The sequence below is a fragment of the Aplidium turbinatum genome, chromosome 5, assembly GCF_918807975.1.
Source record: "Aplidium turbinatum chromosome 5, kaAplTurb1.1, whole genome shotgun sequence".
Taxonomy (NCBI): Eukaryota; Metazoa; Chordata; class Ascidiacea; order Aplousobranchia; family Polyclinidae; genus Aplidium; species Aplidium turbinatum.
In genome coordinates this window covers 29591967-29613918 of record NC_137476.1, presented here as the reverse complement: position 1 = coordinate 29613918, position 21952 = coordinate 29591967, and the positions used below count along the sequence as shown (strand labels likewise).

At 36.6% G+C, this 21952-nt stretch overlaps 2 protein-coding genes across 4 annotated transcripts in view; one reads left to right on the top strand and one right to left on the bottom strand.

Annotated features, from left to right (window-relative positions):
• Nucleotides 1-19909, bottom strand: part of LOC145771115 (VWFA and cache domain-containing protein 1-like) — a 37000-nt gene extending 17091 nt beyond the window's left edge. Inside the window, exons 1-9 of the mRNA XM_082582855.1 lie at nucleotides 19859-19909; nucleotides 19212-19373; nucleotides 15822-15881; nucleotides 14918-15079; nucleotides 13400-13611; nucleotides 12108-12267; nucleotides 4817-4961; nucleotides 3948-4025; nucleotides 2898-3035 (exon numbers count right to left, since the gene is read on the bottom strand). Of these exons, the coding sequence (XP_082438981.1) occupies nucleotides 2898-3035; nucleotides 3948-4025; nucleotides 4817-4961; nucleotides 12108-12267; nucleotides 13400-13611; nucleotides 14918-15079; nucleotides 15822-15881; nucleotides 19212-19373; nucleotides 19859-19909 (1168 nt within the window). The remainder of the gene's footprint in view (nucleotides 1-2897; nucleotides 3036-3947; nucleotides 4026-4816; nucleotides 4962-12107; nucleotides 12268-13399; nucleotides 13612-14917; nucleotides 15080-15821; nucleotides 15882-19211; nucleotides 19374-19858) is intronic.
• A 561-nt stretch (nucleotides 19910-20470) lies between these two features.
• The window catches only part of LOC145770675 (VWFA and cache domain-containing protein 1-like), a 53113-nt gene continuing 51631 nt past the window's right edge, over nucleotides 20471-21952 (top strand). Inside the window, exon 1 of one of the 3 annotated variants that reach the window (XM_082582369.1) lies at nucleotides 20471-20686. The gene's annotated coding sequence lies outside the window, so the exon portion shown is untranslated. The remainder of the gene's footprint in view (nucleotides 20687-21952) is intronic. The other 2 variants (XM_082582367.1, XM_082582368.1) reach the window with 2 other exon arrangements.

The following is a 21952-nucleotide window of genomic DNA, read 5'->3' as shown; positions in this document are numbered from 1 at the left end:
CAGACGTAGTGACATACCGGCATGTTTTTGTTGTTCATCACGTGGTCAAGTTGAATATCATTTTTTGTCTAATTGTAAAGAATTTTTGCGCTTGACACCTAAAGGTCGGAGAGATGTCATTGTGAAAGCTGGAAAATGCTTGAACTGTTTGCGCCAGCATATGGTTAAGGACTGTAATCATGCAAACAACTGTCGTCAGTGTGGGCCTAACAACGATAGGAAACACTATTTTCTTCTGCATGATTTTTATGTGACGTCACGTGATTCTCTGGATTCGGTCGGTAAAGATGATGCTGGTGCCAGAGTTCCTGTGCGTAATGTTAAGATTGGAAATGTTAAAGCAGCCTTTAACCGCGTTACTGCTGCTCGTGTTTTGAATCCAATGACTGGCAAATCGAAGTTGGTGTATTGTCAGCATGATCCTGGTTCGCAGTTGACCTTTGTTTCGAGTGACTTGGTGTGCGAACTTGGTCTTAAACCGTATGATAAAGCGTCGTTTAAAATGGATACTCTGGCTGGTCAGAAACCTACTTGTGCTGAACTTGTTAAACTCAACATTCAGTCGTTAGAGACGAATGAACTGTTTTGTGATATAACTTCGGTGGTTAACCCAGCTTGGGCTGACGATGTTAAGACTTTACCACATAAGCAGGATTTAAGTAGTTTCCGTCATTTTCATGACGTGAATATGTTTCATTTGAATGATTGTAGTACTGTAGATGTACTGATTGGAAACGACAACGCTTATTTGATGTGGGCAAAAGAAGAACGTGTTGGTGAAAATCGCAGTGAACCGCATGCTTTACTCACTCCTCTCGGTTGGTTGGCTTGTGGTGGTAAGTCACCCTTAGTTGAAAGCGTTGCTAAAGTGTGCAGAGTGCAGACGTCTTCAGAGTCGGATGTCATCTCTGGCTTTCAGCGTAAAATTGAGTCTCGCGATATGGAAATAGCAGACCTGAATAAAGTCATTCAGGATTTGACTTTGCAAAATGAAACCTGTGAATTGTCTCGCAATGATATTTTGGCTAGAGAACTTGTCGAACCGAATATTGAGTTGAAAGATGGTCGATTTGAGATACCTGTTCCGTTGAAGGAAGATATTGATCTACCTAACAATTTTGTGTTGGCGTCAGATAGAGCTGCTGCTTTAAAGAAGAAGGCTTTAAAACAATCTGAATTCCGAGGAACTTGTGTAAATGATGTAATGTCTTCTTGTCCTGAATCGTCTGACTTGTTAAACCCTCTGGCAGATGTTTTGGCTAGATTTCGGCTTGAAAGATTTGGTTTCCTGGCTGATGTGACCAAATACTTTTTTCACAATTTGGACTCTTCGATTCGTAAGCCCAATTTCATTGAACTGCTTACGTACACCAGTAGTGCCGTTCGGATCGTGAACGAACGCCCTTTGGTACCTTTGAGTGACGACCCTAGGGATTTTACTTTCATCACCCCTGCCTCACTTTTGACCCCATACTTAGACCCATACTGTGCTGTTGGGCAACCACATGATCGTGACCAATTAAGAAGGGATTATCGGTTCAATTTGTCACTTTCTCAGCAGTTTTGGAATAAATGGATCGATTTTTACTTGCCAGGTCTTCAGGGCCGGAAAAAATGGCTAAAAATGGCCGAGAATTTGGAGCCTGGTCAACTTGTAGTGGTAGGTTCTCTCCAAGACATTGGTAAACGTGGGAAGTATCAACTTGGGAGGGTGCATGAGGTAGTTCCACAAATTAGGAAAGGGAAGCCTGTGGTTCGTAGAGCCAAAGTTGCCGTCTGCAACTATGATGAGAGTACGGGGAAAGTGAAAGTAGACTACGTGTTGAGGGATATTTCGTGCCTCGCCCCCGTAAAGAACACCTAAGTGTTAGGGTTTGAGCCTGGTTTTGTCTGCGGTGGCCGATACTTGTCTGAGCCCGGAACAGTCGGTTATTATCGCAACTATTGTATATAGCGTCATTTTGCGTGTACCTAATACCTATGGTACCAATTTCATGTATCGTCGTGTTTATTCTTATTGCTGTTCATTCTTTGCATGCCCTTTGTATTTGCGTATTAACTTAAACGTGAGTGATTCAAAAAATTTGTGTATCGTGTGTTTTATTCATTGGCTCACGATTGTCCTTCAATTCTTTTTTAGTTATGCCATGTTAGACTGTCATAACTAGGGGCCGCTATGTTACGGCCAATCTCTGTACAAATCAAACGTCATATAAAACCGTTCAAGTCTACTGAATATTACGTCATGGAAGTTGCTAGAAAATGTGCCAAAATTGCACCATCGTTCATAGACTTGTGTCAAACTTGTTAGGACTTGTTTGGGCCTGTTTAAACAGGAAATATTACATTAGCTTTAAACACCTGTTGAAATGACTTCATAATTGTCTTTCATTATTGCGTCACAGTACTGCATACGTGAATTTGAGATATTGCTATCTATTCTGGTCATTCGTAAAATGATTGTTTGAAAGTTGGCCGCACATTTAACTGTTGGCTTAGTGCTTGCTAGCTGGACAAAGGTTCCGTCTTTTATCCAATTAATCTGTATTGTAGTGACAGTTTTTTTAGAGGTGTAGGCGTTACACCTATTTTCGATAGCCTCGGGCTAATTTTACTGGAATACACTGTTTGAATAGACGTTTCGAAAGTGTGTTTATTTTTGGGTCATTGCATGCAGACGAACGGATTTGGGAATCTTACGTTACAATTTTCCCACGAAGAGATTATGGTTTACCGCTGTGACCACTTAGAACAAAAGGAAACTGTGAAGCATGTATAATTTAAATGGGTTCTTTGAAAACAATTTATGAAGTTTTAATGTTTTTCATCCTATTTCAGCTACTTGTCTTCTAAATTTAGGCTAGGCTTACTTTAAAATCCGAACTTAATCAACTTACCTTCATTTCCAATACCATACGTCATAATTATAACAGAATTATTTATGCGGCCTCCCAAAATTGCTACTGTGTTCAAAATGCCAGAAGCCGTGTCATCTGGGCTTCCATCAGAAATAAAAAGAATCACCCGATCAACTTCTGTAAATGAAAACAGATCCAAAATCCATCGCTCAAACAAACCACAACTCATCTCATATTAAAATGCCCTATAACCCAGCTTCAAGACTGATGACATACGGACAACTGATGAAACAATTATCTCAGGAATTGCGCAACAAAACAAAAAATTCAGAAGTTGGCTAAATCAATAAATTTTGTGCTCAGAATCAAAAATGCATTTAACTTTACACGAAATACTGGTGACCGCAATGAAACACTTCAACTATATAAGTGAATCTGGATATCGCATTAAGCAATTCATTCCTCCATTTGCTTTATGCAACAAGCGAAAATCAACCAAGTATTTGGGAAAAGAAGTGGTAGGCTACCAAACTGTTTCAGTTTGTCAGGCTCATTATTTTTGTACTTATTCTGACGGCGTAGCTTTTGATTTTAAATTGAGTTCAAAATTCATTGGCCAAACTCGTAGGCTACATAAAGCGATAGGCTATACTGTAATAGTATGAAATTAGATCACTTAATTCATAAAATTGACAAAAACTGAGAATTCTACAGAAGCAGTGAATATAAAATAAATAGAGTTAATTAGGCAAACATGCAAATTAGCAAGAAATCCAATTCATTCTACAATGCACAGTTAGAACTGACTTTCGCCCCTCGTCCAAGCATTTCGCCACATGCATAGAAGGGGTAAAGTTAAAAAAAATAGTTGGGTTGACTGCATTTACAAGAAAAATCAATCAAATCTCTTTTGAATGAGTTTTCCTCGTCCGTGCACTTTTAAAGCATTTAATGTCATTCAACTTCCAAAAGAGTTTAGTCGTAAGTAGGAGTTTACTATACTGTAGTAGGCCTATATAAGATAATGCCGTCATAAAACTAAAGTTATAACAATATAAAAGCAACTTTATACGCTGACAAAGCTTTCACCTGTAAGATTGGAAGTTCTGTCGTCATTAATTTGGAGTTCAAAAGCTTTTGACAAAGCTCTTCCATATCTTGCACCTCCTATTCAAAGAAACGAGTCTACTGTAATGAGTCAATTAAAACAAACGTTACAAAATCAAATATGCTAAATTTAAATTACAACTGGAGTTGAGCATGGGACAATAGGACATTGTATACAGTACTGTGTACTGTATAGCACACAGCTTCAATATGTTCTGAGGTTGGTCGTTGACGATGCAAATCATGTATTCGTTGTACTCGGTTCACGTCAATAAGAAAAGTGTAGCCGTAACCTTAGATGATCATTTTTCATCTTTCACGTTATAGTGACTGCCCAAGTGCACAGTTTAAAACTTTTCGCGTTTTGCGTAAAGACAAACGTGTTTTCCAAGATCCGTTTAAATAGAATATCAAACTGGAATGTCACACCTTGAGAATTTAGAACAGCGCCCACTTGGACATTTCATCGTTCAGTATAGATTTACTTAGATTAAACGTGACGTGGTTAAAATAGTTATTTCCAACTTTCTTGTAACCGCGGTCTTCTTCCCCAAGACGTATATTAACCCTGCGAACTTTAAACCGCTAAGAATGATCTTGAGTCACATATTTGCAAATTGCTCTTTAATAAATAGGAACAGTTTAGTGCCTTATACTATTTCTTCTTAAAGTCAATGTCCTCAAGGACTCCTTAAACCGCTCCACGCATCCCTTGTGGGAGCTTGGATCTCAAACTGAAGACCATCGGACTACAATAAGAAATAAAAAAGTCCAATTGAAAGTTTATTTTAACGGTATTATTTTGACCGTGACTACTGACTATCCATCTCTTAATTTGTAGGGTACTCTACCTTCTGCTTTGATCTGGTCAATATAGTTGCCAACCGTCCTTGTATTCAATGGAGTTGCACTTGCTAGACGGGAGGCATAGCAATTATCACCCTTTTCGGATGGTCTGAAAACCTCCAAGGTAGTGGAATAAGCCAGTACTGCAAACTTTATTGGTGTTACAAGGAAGTTATACTGTATGAAAATTTGTTCTGACGATTTTTACTCATTCCAAAACAAATTTTATATTAAAAAATCGTTTGACCATTAAGTTGGCAACTGAGTTATCAGCCATGGTGATACGACTTTGAGCATGTCAACTCTGGGTTTGTTTATTTTTAAACCAAAGATCCTCTACTAAAGTGCCAGTTTAGCAGTTCTACATTATTTAGTGCTTAAAACACAAAAACAAGTTTTTAGAATGAAGATTTTGTGAGGAATGAAAAATAATAGAAATATTTTGCTTTCATCCATTAAATTTCGTTTTAGCTGAGTTATCTTTTATGCCAATTGAAAAATATTTTAAATATATCAAAATAAAGCCCTACCCTTTATTGACAAATGCGACAAATCTGTCACGTTTGAAAGAACCCTGCACAATTGCAGTTTAGACCGATTTTTTACAAAGTGGACGACTGTTTCAGAATTGTCACATTTCAAAAAGTCAGTTTTTATATTGGCAACACTTTTGACTTGCTGTAAATTCAGAAAAACGAGCAGGCAAAGTTCAGATTTTGCTGATGTGAAAATGATGCGGTGTTGATGAGTTCAGCAGTCCTGAGAAAGAGTTAGCTTGTGCTTTTAGTGTCTAATTATTTTAATTCGAATTGCATGTGAGGTATATTTTGAGAAATAGCACTGAAGTGAAATGAATTGATACAAGCCAAGCAGTTATGCTAGTTTGTGTAAATGTAACAGATCTGTTGACTTCGTCCATGTGTGACTGTTTTGAGCTTAGCCTAGGTCTTGGGACAAAAGGCACTATCTGAGTAAATTTTCGTTTTTTTATGTAGATATAGTTGAATAAGTTTCTATACTTTGTAATATTATGAATGTGAGAAGCTTCTATGGGAGAAAAAATTGGACTGCAGTACCAGCTGGTGGAGAAGATGGGGAAAGTGATGATGATCGTCTGCAAGATAGTGAATCGGAAGATGAGTATGTCCCTCCTGGAAACAATATTGATTCTTCATTCAATGAAAGCAGCAGTAGTGACTCTGGTGAGAAACTAGGTTATACCCCTATGTTGGTCAATACCTACCATATGTGTTTTGTAGGCTAAACTGCATTGTTGTTTACCTTCAAGGTTTATAATTCGCCGTTCAAAATAAACCTTATATAATAATACTTTTATACAGTATATATATATTTTCTATTTTGAGCTATTGTTTATTGCTTTCTAATCTGTTTCTAATCAATCTATTTTCATTCTGTTTCAGATTCAAATTCTGGCCAACCTGTAACTGGAACTAGAAATGTTCAAAGCACTCGTACTAATCCAACATGGCAAGAAGTCCTCCCTACGTCAAGTCTCAGAAATGCTCCACTATGGCAAGGAAGTATACCCGAATCAGAGTCAATTTTGTCTCCATCTATGTATTTTGAAAATTTTTTTGATGAAACTATAATGCAGCACATTGTGGAACAATCCAATTTATACGCCATACAAACTAACCCTGCAAGTCCACTTCAGATGGACAGTTTAGAATTTGCAAAATTTTTGGCCATGCTTTTGAAAATGTCAATAATTGGCTTACCGCGTTTACGCTTATATTGGTCAAAAGCACTTGGAATTAGTCAGATAAGCAACGTTATGGGTCGTGATAGATTTGAAAAGATAAAAGGATCATTGCACTTCAATGACAATGCACTTATGCATCCACGTCAAGATGAAAATTTTGATAAATTGTTTAAAGTGCGGCCTCTTTTAGATCACTTGAAGCAAAAATTTAATGGCATACCAATGAATCAGATGTTGTGTGTGGATGAACAAATGATACCCTTCAAGGGTGCTTCATCTTTGAAGCAATATATGCCCAACAAACCACACAAGTATGGCTATAAAGTGTTTGTTCTCTGTGACTCCACTGGCATCATTCATGATTTTGAGATTTATACGGGAAAAATTTTTCCACCTGCAAACGGTCCTGATCTGGGAGCAAGTTCCAACATTGTTTTAAAATTGGCGAGCAACATTCCCACCAACATGAATTATTTGCTATATTATGACAACTGGTTCACTTCATTTCCTTTGGCATGTGAGCTTTCCAAGAATAAAATTTATTCTCTGGGCACTGTTCGAGTCAACAGATTGAAAAACTGTAACTTGCTTTCTGACAAAGATTTGAAAAAAAGAGGAAGAGGTGCCTATGTTGAAAAAGAGTGTGTTGTTGAAAATACAACATTCAGAGTAATCAAGTGGCTGGACTCGAAATGTGTGACTTTCTTGACAAGTTTTGAATCTGCTCAGCCAATTACTAATGTGAAGCGATTTGATCGAGCTGTTAAAAGACAAGTTGATGTGACATGCCCCAAAGTCGTGCAGACCTACAACCAATTTATGGGTGGTGTAGATCTTTTAGATTCCCTTATTGGCCTGTATAGAATTACGCTCAGATCAAAGAAGTATTATCACCTCATCTTCTTCCACTTCATCAACTTGACCGTTGTAACTTCTTGGTTACTGTATCGAAGAGACTGTCAAGACTTGGGAGTGCCAAAGAAGAAGCAACTTGCTTTGATGGATTTCACTTTATCTGTTGCTGAAAGTTTGTCCAAACAAGGTCAGGAGGTGATGCCAAGGAAACGGGGCAGACCTTCATCAAGCTCAGTAGAAGGAGCTTATCAAAGCAAGAAGAGAATGGGAGCAAACACAAAACCAATTCCACAAAAATCAATAAGAATGGACAATGTTGACCATTTTCCTTTATACCAGAAAAAAAGAGGAAGATGCAGGCTTCCAGGATGTATGAGTGCACCATACATATATTGCATGAAATGTGAGGTGTATTTGTGTTTAGACAAACACAAGAACTGCTTTTTATTATTTCACAAAGAGTAAAACCATGCTTGCTTGCAGCGCAATGTACTTTTTTCTTGAAAGGGATGTCAGTGAAACTTCCAAACTTTTATTTTTGTGAGCATTATTGAGCATTGTTATTGTTATTGAGCATTGTTATTGTTATTGCATTTTTTGTTGTTGTTGTCATGAGCTCAAACTTACATGATTTGTAAACATTTATGGCTTGAATAAGCATTGAATTGCAGTGCCCAAATTAAACAATGTCTCTTGTTTTATTGTTGTGATTTTGAGCAAACACTTTCCTGAAATGGACGAAAGTGACAGATTTGTAACGTTTAAAAAAAATCAAGGTAATTAAAAAAATTTTGATAAAAAAATAATTTTGCGTCATATTGTGTCATTTGACATGCAAAAAACGTTTGAATAATTTTTTTTTATTAAAAACATTAATTCTGTCCATATAGGGAATCATGAAATTGGTCTAGTCCTAAAACAAGGATCTAATGCTCTCAAAATTGGTCTCAAACGATTAACAGTGTATTAAAATTCACTCTCATCCACTAGTAATATAAGATAAAATTCACTCTAAGATTGCTCAAAAAATCCAAAAATGCCCATCAAACTTCTTCGACTTTTTAGCCTAAGCATATTGTTGCTCCATTTTATTGCCTACCTTCTTCTTCAATTGCCTTGCCTGAACCAGGCATCGACGGCCTCAGATGAATAATTTAGACCAGTGTTTCCCAACCTGGGGGTAAATTACCCCCGGGGGGTAATTTGCCTGTTTTCGGCGGGTAACGAAACCGGAGGTTGTAAACTTTATAAAAGCGAAGGAATGGAACAGTCATCTTTACAAGGAACTGTGCAAGAAGATGGGAGAAATATACGAAGTATTACTGTACCACACAGAAGTACGATGGCTGTCTCATGGCAAAGGATAACCCGCCTGGTCGAACTTCGTGAGGCTGTCCATGTTTTTCTGATAGAAAAGAAGTCCGACTTGACTGAATACTTCTCTAACCAACAGTGGATTTCCCAGCTGTGCTACCTGGCTGATATCTTTGGTGAATCGAACAAAGGCAATCTTTTAATTCAAGGCAAGAATGTAACTGTGATCGACACCAACGTAGCCGGAGCAGCATTTATCGCAAAGGTTAAATTGTGGAACAAGCGAGTTGGAAGAAGCACAGTTTTAGACGTTTGACATGTATCTCGGAGACAATGGACTTGAGTTGACAGCGGCGTTGAAGAAGGACATAGCTGACCACTTAGGCCAGCTAGCCAAGAAGATGGACAACTACTTTCCGAATTTGAACACGGCTAGTTTTCAATGGTGCACTGAGCCCTTCACATGTGATGACAGCCAGGTGGATGATGACGACTTTTCGGCCAAAGAAGAATTTATCACTCTCCGAATGAACAAAGCGTTGAAACTTGATTTCAATGGGAAAGGCTTAGAAACCTTCTGGTTTAGCAGACTCCAGGACGCACCAACATTAGCGACACGGGCATTAAATATCCTGACATCTTTTTCAACAACGTATCGCTGTGAACAAGGATTTTTAACTGTCTTGGGAAGGAAGACAAAGAAGCGCAATCGCCAGGATGTCGAAAGCGACACAAGAATTGTCCTCAGTAGCCTACCACAAAGCCCAGGATCACAAAGCTGGCGCCTGAAGTCCAGGCCTGACCTTCGCATTGAATGTTTACCACGCATTTTTATCTTGTATTAAGTATTGTATTGCATTTTGATTGTCATAGTTAGCCCTTTGAAATACATAGCAATAAACATTTTTGTTTTTGAAAATTGATTGTGGGGGTAATTGGCTCACTTCAGGGTGGAGAATAGGGTAACAGCCAAAAAAAGGTTGGGAACCACTGATTTAGACCAAATATTCCTATTATATGTTGCATAGGTGATTGTTTCTGTCTTGTCGTTAAATTGTTTCAAATGTGTTTGTCTTTGTCTGCCAGGTGCCCGCTTTCTAAAAATTTTACTAGTTGAAGAGAGATGCTCCACTTTTTGCTTTCTTATTACATGGCCGAAAAATTTATATTGTCTGGTTTTCATACTTTTTTGACAGAGTTCTGGTTTGGTTCACTTGGTGTAAAATTTCTTTATTTGTTTTCTTTGCCAGCCATGAAATGCGTTGCATTCTACGGAAACACCACATTTCAAAAGCATAATTTTTTTAGCCATTCTTGTTGAGATATTCCAGGCTTCAGAGTTGTAATAAAAAACAAGATAAATGTAGCATTTTAAAACTCTAGACCTTGTCTTATAGGAGATATTTTTATTGCAAATAATTGGTTTCATTTGTTGGAAGCTTGCTTTTGCTTGGGCTGTTCTTATGTTGAGCTCTGTTTTGTCTCTTGCATCCCAATTCACCATAGTACCGAGGTATTTGAATTTTTGGACCTGTTTAAGAATTGTTCCATTAACTTATAAATTACAACTAGGAGTTTCAGCTGCTTTTTTCTTTGTTATGACCATTGTTTCTGTTTTCTTTTTGTTTAATTCCATGCCAAATATCTTGCTTTTCGTACACACAATATCTAAGATGCTCTGCAGTTTTACGTCCGAGTCGGCTATCAAAACGGTGTCGTCAGCATATCGTATGTGGTTAATGTTGTTTCCTCCAATTTCATCTTCAATATGATTTAAACTTATTTCGCTGAATAATGAGAAAAGGTCGGGTGATAGCACACAACCATGTCTTACTCCTTTCTGAATGGACGTGTAGTCACTGCAGTGATCATTAATCCTGATAGCAGCTGATTGTTTGTAATATAAAGTTTGAATGATTCTTAGATATTTGTCGTCAATTCCAATTCTGTCGAGCATGCATAACATTTCATTGTGTTGAACTCTATCAAAAGCTTTTTTTATAGTCGACGAAGCACAAGTACAGTTTTTTTTTGCATTTTGATTGATCTCTGAGCGAGGTTTTTCAGAATGAAGACCGCATTCCTTGCTCCTTTATCAGGCATAAACCCGTATTAGCATTCGTATATTTCTGGGTGTAATTTGTTTCTAACTCTGTTCATGATGACTCTCAGCAGTAGTTTAATAATATGGGACATCAGACTAATTGTGCGATGTTGTTCGCATTCTTTTGTGCCTGATTTCTTCGGGATTGTAATGAAAATAGATTTTGTCATATCAGTTGGAATTTCACCGGTATCCTATATTTTGTTGAACTATGCGTGGAGTACGTCGATGCCAATGTCATCTAGTCGCTAGTGCTTATATCATTTCAGTGCTTACGTCATCTTGGCCTAGTGCTTTGTTTTTTTTTGAATTTTTTGCGATTTTACGCTCTTAACTCCATGTTTTATTGCGTCCCAACTGTTATTTTGTTTATTGAACGGTGATAAACTGTTGTATCAGAATTGACAATGCACGGGTACAAAACAATTGGCACTGCAAGATGAGCCCACAGGGCCGTTGAGAGGATATTTTAGGACCGGTACTAATGAGGTCCTTGGGCCCCAAGTCCAACGCACTGCATCCAACAAATATGGGGTGGTGTCTTCGTGTTCTCGGGTCCTTTGAAAAATTTAACGACACTTGAAATTATCTAGGGCCTGGTTCCAAAAGTAACCCCTGGACCCCCTGACAACGATACTGAAAGCATAATATACATAGCAAAGTCATAGACTTCAATGAACCGGCCTGCTACACCCGCGGTGGCGGGGAGAGGTGTGATTTAGGAAGACAGGCTTAACTTTGCGCAATGCAAAAAGGTATTGCGGCCCTCTGGTTAATTCACAAGTATTTATTTGGCCCTCAGAGCAATTTGAGTTTGAGACTCTTGTCTGAGAGTGAATTTTACAAAAAAGTAAATAAAAGTCTAAACGCATGCCAGGTAAAAAAAACAACTTTTGCATGAACCAATTTATACCAACTACAATCACTGGCGTAATATATTGAAACGGATTAAATGGCAAGGTTGATGTTGGTCAGCATGTGAGTTAAAAGAAATTAGCCAAGTACCGATAGTATTTTGAAAAGGCAACACTAGCCTACTATATTAGTTATTTGATAATCGCAATCATCTGTCATTACTTTGTACGTACATTGATTTGGTGAGGTTAGGTTTACTAAAAAATATTAAAAAATAATGAGAAAAGAGCATGGAGTTGTGCCGTTTTAAAAACAATCAAGAAGCTTTGAAGCAATAAGCAAAAGCCCAGTTGGTTAAAGTTGCATTTGACATGCGTGGTGGAGTAATTGGTAACCTAAGACTGGTTTGATCATGTTGCTTAAAAGACACAATGTCTAGATTTACCTTATCAAGAGGACCCAATGAGGAAACGACATACTTAGCAGCTTGTTGGGCGGATGTTAATCGTGATACTCCGTTGTGAATTGTAGCCATAGATCTGCTTTTATCAATTAATACCACAACTCGTTTCGGTTTGCTGGAAATTGCTTGAATATACCAAGGTCTACAAAAAGTAAACAACTCTATTAAAAGTAAAAAATTAGTTGATGTTAATGCTGAAGAAAAGATGCTTGAGTGTAGCCTATAGCTTAAACAAGGTAGTCCTCTGCATATTTGACTATTTGAGATACAAAAATTAATAAATAAACTAATGACTCCCCAAGAAATTGGCTTGCGTAGCCTACCTCGACATAATATCGAAAGAGAATATTATAATTTGAAAATAATTTCCTTGAAGAGTTTAAAAATATAAAAACGTCTAGGGATTTATCAATGCCGGAGTGTGTAGTGCATGTAACCATTGTTACTTCAAACTCTCTTTTCACTATGATAATTCCTTGAATGTTGTATTTAAAATGGGATTGAAATCAACTTTTTTTTAATGAAACCTGTCTAAAAATACTGGAATTAATGCATCCAATTTAAGTGTTACGATATGTCACAAGCTAGCAACATAATTATACAAAGAAACAAAACCATGGCATCCAAACGTTTTCGGCTACTCGACCAACCATCGTCAACTATTTCAAAAATAAATTTACATTCTACTAAAATAAGCAATTCTAAAACACAGATTACGCCTACGCAATAAAAATAACAAAGGCGCAACACGTGATAATTTAAGTAAAAGAAAAAAAAAGTTTAACAGAGTGTAGACTATAATTGAAACTTAACAGCCTGTTGGGCCAAAAAGTATAGACTTACGACAAAAACAGAGACTAGTGAGTTATTGTGTCGAACTGAGAAGAGCATTTGCGAACGGTCTCAAAAGACAAAAGCAGAATCGAGAGATAAGCACGATTTTGTAGTTAAGCTTATGCAGGTATTTGAAGATTTGGAATAAGTGAACAAAAAGCCAATCTTCATGTCCACTTTCGGGTATGCCATTGACTGTCACAGACAACAACTTTTTCTGGGACAGATCTTTACCAGATCGGGTACGGATCTGACAAGATCAGGACAAGATAAAGTGGCTGTCTAGGGTCCTGCCAAAGACACAGCCGCATGCTCGTGGGCAGAGTCGAACTAGCGCTCTTTCGAAGCTTGTATCAAGGATCTCACCACACGGGTATGCAACTGATGGCAATTTTTTTATATTCAACAATACACAACACAAAATTGTTAGCACAACACACCTGAACCTACTCGTATCCCCATCACAATTCATTGTATTATATGATGGATATAAGATGTCAAGTCCATTTTCGGACGAAAAGTACTGCCATTTTAGTGAAGGTACTTGCAATAAGTTTCCTATAAAAACTTCTGTTAATGTGTTCACAGCAGTCGTAGAAACTTTATTGCTTAATAGTGAATTTTCTCTATAGCAAGCAGTAGTGTCATCAACCTGAAACATAAAATTGTGTTAATACTGTTATAGCATAAATGTTCTTAAACAAAATCTTTATTGCAATTGGCTAGCAGCTACATTCATCTGGTTTAGGCTATAACATGTTTACGGCTTTAGGTACCGTACATCTAATTTTGTGATGCCCCATCAGGACCCCAGGTAACGTTATGTTGTTTCTTGCATATGTTTCTAATAATCTTTTAATTTTTGTTGCACTATACCGAACTTGCTTAAATTTATGACACATACAAAGATAAGGAGAAAAATTGTTGCTATAGCTAAGGTGGGAGATAAAAAAAATCACCTTTGGGGTCCCTACGAGACCCCAATTGGTATGTTAAGGGTTAAACAAAATCTTTATTTCACTTGGCTAGCAGCTACATTAATCTGGTTTAGGCTATGACATGTTTACAGCTTTGGGTACATCTAATTTTGTCATGGTGTCATTGTCAGAAATAACAACAAACTGAACTGAAGTTTTTAGAAGTTCTATTTGAATAAGATCCTTCTGACGATCCCAATTAGGGTGAAACAGGCTGTAAAGGCTTTTAGGTGACAAGCAATTATATTTGATATAATTTGCTCTGCTTGGCTTTTTTGCTTGGCATTGGACGCTTTTTGTAGTGTTGGTTGTAGTTATTTTATTTTTTTATACACGACATTAAGTTGTATGAGAAGAAATAGAAAATGACGTTATAATCCAGTTTCACCCCTTGGGATCATCAGTGGTGCTTATTGCACATTCATGTGTCTTAAGCGAGAATCGAACTTTAACATTGTCTATGTTTTACTTTTTTTGGATCATATGTTTTGATCAGTTTTTCCAGTTCCACTATGTGCGTCACTTTTTTCAGTTTTCACTTAGGCTTAGGGGTTAGGCTTTAAACGTTTTCTACACGATATATCCTGCATATATTATATTCGTTCTCATTTTGTCACGTCCACGGTTTCTAAATCTCGAGATTATCACCAGTTTATTTTAGCTTTGACTGATCAGAACCTTAAAATCCACAACAATCCTACTCTGTTGGTCAGGAGTTTTCAGAAAAACACGCACCACTAAGGGGTGCGAGACCTTTACTCAGGGGGTGCGTGGATGCAGAACCACCAGGGTTAGCTATTTATTGACGTAAAAAGCTATGCTTGTTCGCCAGGCTTTATAGCAACGTTCTGAATTAAAGATGACAATTGCTTTTCTGCCGCTGTAAGATGTCAGAATTGATTGGTGATTTTAATGTGATGCCAGCAAAAGAAAGGTTGAGAACCACTGCTGTAGGCAATAAATATCTATAAGGCAACTCACTGGAGCTCGAAATCTTTTGTCTCGCCTAGTGATTGTGATAGAACAGCATTCTGGCATATCACGCGAAGTAGAATTTTCCACATAACTTGCTAATATTTTATCTTTTAGTCTCTCCACAACTCCTACGACCTCTCCAAGCTTACTTTCGAGCTTCATAGATAACTGCAACATTGAAAAAGTAGGCTACATTAGGATTTGGAATATCAAATTGTTATTTCGTTTATAAACATCACTAGATGTTATTTTATTGTAAAAAGATGGGGGAATATTTTTCCATTGTAAGTCCAACAGCCGAATTTTAAATATTGGTTTCAGTTCTTTCGATAAATTTTTATATTTCTATTTTCCTTTTGTTATGACAGACAAAAAGAAAGCAAACTAACGCTTACGTTTCAGTAGGCTTGTCATAATTGCCTGCAGGCAATAGAAAAAATTTGAAATTCACTAAGCCACAAATACGAACGGATAACGCAATGGCACTACATGAGAAGCCCTTGTGGTCGATGTGGGCAAGTAATGATGGTGATGAACGTAGGCCTACGCAAATAATTTTGATGATGTCGAGTTAATAATAATGTTGTAAAGTATGTATAATGGGTGAGAAATTTTAATATTTCTGGTCAGACACTGTAGACTACCAGTGTTTTTCTACCTTTCTTGAGTCACGAAAGACTTTAAGCATTAAAATAATCTTGCCGAACACAAAATGAATTTTATAATGATGCAATAAAATAAACAACACAACAATAATTTATTCACTTTCAGCTTTTCTCAGTGTGATATCTGGGCCTGTTTCGTTTAACCACAAGGTTGACATTTGGTCAGGAATTGCAGAAAGACAAATGCAAAGCTCTTGTGATTTGTTCTGCGTAACAGTATTTAAAAATCACTGACTACACCTTACTTTAGTTACAGCGTCGTCATCCTGGTCTTCTATGACGTAATTCAATCCATCCAAATACTCCTGGTGAAAGAACAAGTAGTAAAAACGCTTCGCTTGACCTAATTTTGTTTAATTACGTATGTAGGCTATAGCTCCAGTCTACATGGACTGAATTTGTGTACATAAGGCTTGGACCTCCCTGTAGTAGTATCTGGTCTGGAAGCCAAACGCTAGGCCTTATCTTGCACGGCAAACAGAGTTGCCAAATTGGCTGTTTTAAGTCCAAATTTTAGAAAATTTATGTTTTCTTCATACATTTTCAGATTAAAATATGGCACGGTCGTAACTCCTCAGGCTGTGGTAGTAATCATGCTGTTGATAAAATCAGCCTAAATAGCGATATTATGAAAAGCATTATCAAGATTCGAGAAAAGTTGCATTTTCAAACCTGATGTGTTGTCAATAGGCTACTGCGCATTGATAAAGCATAGTTTACAATTGATAAAGCACTAAACTATTTACAATGCTGAAAAAAATTATAAAAAGTGTATCAAACTGTCGAAGTCAAAGTAGCCTGCCAAACGCATTAAAACCGTTCAAATTTATAAAATTTGGCTTTACAATCGCCAATATGGCAATCCTGTTTGCAGTGCAAGATGAGGCCTAGAGTCCAGATGCCATTTTAGCGACGTCCACACATTAGGCTACATACAACTGAAATCATTTTTAAAGACACAAAACAAAATTTAGAAAAGTAGATAACAACTATACGACGTTAAACTTGTGAAGTTTCCACAGACCCATATTATCTGCAGTAATGTGTGAGTTATTATTATTGTAACTGTCTCCGCCGCCAGTGTAGCTAAATCGTTTGGCATCCACTGGCTTCGATCAGTCTTTCAACAAGGTTGATAGGATCTCCATTCTGTTTTGTCCTTTGCGATATTTTGCAATCGATGGAGATGTGGTGTGCTGAGCAGGGATCCCAGGCCAGCTTTGTGTGAGTTAAGGTTAGGCTAAAGATATATCCCCACATAAAATTTCAAAACAAAACTCCGTTATTAAACTTTTTATCACATCTTTTTATGATTTCACTGATGACCGGATTAGAATGCGTAGTGTGATAAAATGTTTGAAACAAAGTAGACAGTATCATACTGAATCAGAAAAATCAATATTTACAAACAAATTGATTTTTTTGATTTACTGTGATGTTGTCTACTTTGTTTCTCCATATATATAATATAATCTGCGATAAAATTAATATCTACAACGAGTTGCAAAAAACTGGTATTTAATATTTTATAGAACATTAACTAAAAATTAATATACAATAACGACTAACAGATTACGCTTTTCTGATGACGCTCGTGTTTTTTAAAAACGTCAAAATGTATATTAAAACAATGAAAACTATTAATACTACAAAAAGTGCTCAATGCCAAGCAAAGAGGCAAAGCAGAGCGAATTACATCAAATATAGTTATTACTATCTGAAGCCTTTACAAATTGTTTCACCTAACGGATCATCAGAAGGTCTTATTCAAATAGAATTTTTCAAATAAAAATTCAAATAGAATGTTTCAAAATGTATATTTGTATACCTCATAGACAGTGTTGGGCGCGATAACTCATTTTTCAGTTAAGCGATAACGATAATCGATAAACGAAAAATGCCTAAAGCGATAACGATAAACGATAAATCAAAAAAAAGTTAAGCGATAACGATAAACGATAAATTATCGCCGATAATGTCCGATAACGATAATTTTTTTTTCTTGATTAGCGCTGCCCCATCCCATGCAGCACGAACTGTTTTCATCAACATGACGAAAAATCGAACATAATATATAGGCTACTGTAAAGAGAAAAAACATTTTGTAAGTTATGCATGAATAGAATCGCAACAGCGGCAGTGGGTATCGAATCTTCAACCTCTTGATCCAGAATCAAACCACTGAGGTAACCGCCGTGCTTATAATTATACCTTCAGATACCAGTTGGATGCTTTTATCAATTGAGTTACACTGCCGCTTACGTGCAGTAGGCAAAATAATTAAATCAAATGAAAATACCATAAAAAATTTCAAACTTTGTATTTTGCTTTCTGCTTCAAAGGCTGTTTACAGCAAAGTCAGCAATAATTGAAAAAATTCCAAAAAATGCAAAATCAAACGAAATTTATATCGAAACAACAATATCGGAATTTTCAATGTTAAAATTAGCCATTTAATGCCAAAAACTCTCTGATAAAATCCCTGAGCTTTCGATCCTCGGATTTCACTGAGTGAGTTTGCAGCGCTTCCCCAGTTCTCTGGCTGAATTTTAAATGATTTTTTATTCAAATTCACGAGGCTAATATTTGTTACGTTTTTTGTCTCTGTGGCCTCACCTTATAAACCGATTTCTTATTATGTTGATTAGTTGTTTGTTAACTTTGATTTGCAAAATTACCATTCCGCATTCGTAATATTGTTGCCCCACGAAAACTTATGGCGTTTATTATGTGACCGGCTTTTTTTATGACTTGTTCATTGGGTTAACATTTTGGTGCTCTCTCACTTTGGGCAGGTGCCCCCCTCCCTACTTTTTTCGCTCTGGCGAGAGCACTGAACTATAGGTCTACTGTATTGTTCTTGCATCTTTTCTCGACGGTCATGCATAGCCTATCTACTTCATGCTTACTGCATGGCTAATTTTCTTTAACTTTAAACAGGAACAACTTTTAACTTGCTACGCCCTTAATCTAAGCCTATGCATTAAAATCCCACTCTCCAGAGTCTTGATCTTGAAAAGTGCGGTAAAATGCACGATGCTGCAATCAGAGTTGCGCTTACATTTTAATTGTAAAATTCACTCACGATTGCCGATTGTAGCAAAACAACAAGCGAATTGTTGCATGCATTTCATTGCATTGCAATTTGCAACTCTAAGAATTATTGTGTTGTCAAGGCCGTCGCTGCAGGGGGGCGTGCTCCATCCCCTGACAACAACCTGTGCACACACACTTCAGGCACTGAAGAAGAACTGGTTTCAATTTTAGTTTCATTAACTAGGTGGCTAGTAAAAATATTACTTTTTATGGTTTTTCCACTTGTGTGTTGATCCGAAATAAAATTTATCGGCGGTTATCGACGATAATCAAATATTGCCTTTGGCAATAACGATAAACGATAACTGAAAAAATAATTGAGCGATAACGATAAGCGATAAAAATTTATCGCCGATAATTATCGCCGGTAAATTATCGCCGATAATGCCCATCACTGCTCATAGATGAGTTATTATTATACAATCAGCAGAAAAAGGCTAGAGTAGCCTACTGATGCAATACAGTAGCAACAAATTCATACGTTGGTGTTGGTAATGTTAACATAGTCATAGCCGATAGGATACCATAGTAAAAATAACCTGCATTGCTTCAGCTTGTAAAAATGTTTCAAAAACATCTCGAACACTGGCTGTTAACTCTCTTGTGGTGACGTCAGAAAGGTGGTGACTCGTCACATGTTGCAAATGAAGCATCAATAAAAAAGGACCAAAACTTTGCATCATTGTTGAAAGTATAGATGTCTGAAAATTTGATCGTGCGTTTAAAACTTATTTTATGGAAAAGAAAGATCACATTCATAAAAGCAAACGAAATTTTATTTCGAGTTTATGTAAGCTAAGTCACAATTTAATCCAAACAAGCTTTTATTACACTATAAATGATTGAGTTCTTGAATCTGCTTAAACAAACTCTTGAAACTTGATTGTTCACATCTACAGAAGGTTTGTATAAACCTGGGGCCACATACTATGCTTTTCGTAGGAACACGAGTACTCGTCATTCGTAAGCCGTTTGTGTTTTAAATGTTTTATTTGGAAAGCTTCGTGCGACTATTTTGAAACACGAAGATTTTAATTTTTACAAAATAGTTTACAAACAATCAAAATTTCTGTAAAATAATTGCACGAAGTCAGTGTAAAACTGAACTAATGTAGCCTACTGTTCTTCCCTTAACAGGCAAAATGGGCAAAAACCTTTCCGTGCGCAGCATTTACTTATGACCTACTGAACTGCAATCGACATTCACCACACCTTGTACAGACATTGACTGCGACATCTCAAAGATGCAACAATAAAAGGGTGCCGTACTAAGAATTTATGACTACAAAATATAAAGATACGGTAAATGACCAAAAAGCCATTAAAACGATGTCACAAAAACAATCATACATGAGAATTGTATTAGCAACAATGATCTTAGCTAACTATTTGAAGACAGATAAAAAATGAATGTGAGAAATAGCTGGAGGCACCCCGGTCAAGAACCACTGCTCTAACCCTGACCAAACCTTCAAAAGAAAACTAATTTTAAGTTAAAAGTTACAAAACTTATAGATTTATTACTTACGAAAATGAATTCAACTAAACGTAGCCTAAACCATTCATACCAAACATTTATTCCTCTGAATCAAAACTGAAGCACAGTTTTGTCTTACACATTCCAAAGAATTTAGACGTCCTTAAAATATTTTTTTATAAAACACCGTCGACTTTCATCACTTACCTTGCTAGTATGCAATAGCTTTCAAGACTACGCTTCCAATTCAATGAAATTCTGCCTGACGGGGAAATTTATTGCTTTCATGGCACCAAAGTTGGCTGCATAAAAACTTTTGATTGTGCATTGACAGTTACTTTTTATGATGTCATCATTCTGTGTGTGAGTCAGCAAAGATTTCCAAAAACAAAGCAATGAATGAAAGACGGAGAGAATTTTTTTCTTTCTGTTGCGAGAATAGCACGGTACAAATATACAAAATATGAATAAAATAGAACCATAACAACTAGATACCACAACAGACAGAAAGCAGCGGAAGACTACATCAGTCATCGAGTAAGCTGCTTTTCTTTTCTCGATACGACAACGTCAAGCTTCGACAAATTACATTTTAGTTATTTTTCCAGTTTCCCTTTAGTTACTTTGCTGTTTTTTTCTTTTTTTTTTGGTAATGCTAAAGAAATGGAATAGCTGGTGTGTTTGCAATATTTTTCTTATTTTCAGTAATATCAATTGATAGGATAGAACCGTTAGAGCAGGAATGTCTAAACTTTTTCTCGGGCTGCCAGATTTGATAATACGAGGCCTACCATATTTTCATTGCCTAAAATTAGGACAAGTTTCGCCAGCAAGTAAAATACAAGTAGAATGCTACATATGAAGAATTTTTTAGGTAATTATAGATCTAAGTCAACTCTTTTAAATACCTTGGATCGTTCATTACGAGTGATGGTAAATGCAAAAGAGATCAAAACAAGAATTGCTCAAGCGAAACAGGCTTTTCAAAACACTGCATATATTCTTGAAAACAAAAATTTACAATTCACAACAAAGAAGCTTGTGTTAACGTGGTAGGCTATAGATCTTTTCTATTTTGCTGTATGGATGTGAAACCTGGACGCTAAGCAAAAAAACACAGAAATAGTTAAACGCCGCTAACGTGTGTGTTTTTTTTTGTTTTTTTTTTAATGCAACGAATATCATACATCAGCCACAAAGCAAATGAAAACTACTAACTCAAACCAGAACCCCATTGAAAAACATGCGATAAACAAGTTTTTTGGCCATGTTATAAGAAAGGAACATAGTTAGAACAAGTGAATAAAAAAATAACAGTTAACCTCTCAAGTACATGTAGCTCCACACAGAGTGAAATTTACATGCCTTTTGACTCTTTTTTATTTCTTTAAAAGTATTATTGACTCAAAAAGAATGTCTAAAAAGACATTACGAAAAGTAACTACGGACAAAGGCCAGTGTTTCGATCTTCCGATCTCTTCAGCGTAGTAAAGTGAAAGTAGAAAGTTTTCTTGAAGCGTTGGTTGAGATGATGATTTGAAACTTGAGTGATTGTTGTGAGACAATGAGACTGGATTTAAGTTTTAATTTTGGACCTCAGCGAAACGTAGTTTTACAGCCAATTAGAAGGTGTGATTTTTTAAGAGAATTTGTGCTAAGAAATAGCAGGAATTTGTTAAAAATAAAAACTAGAAAAAAACGCTTCAAGAAAACTTTCTACTTTCACTTTACTACGCTGAAGAGATCGGAAGATCGAAACACTGGCCTTTGTCCGTAGTTGCTTTTCGTAATGTCTTTTCAGAC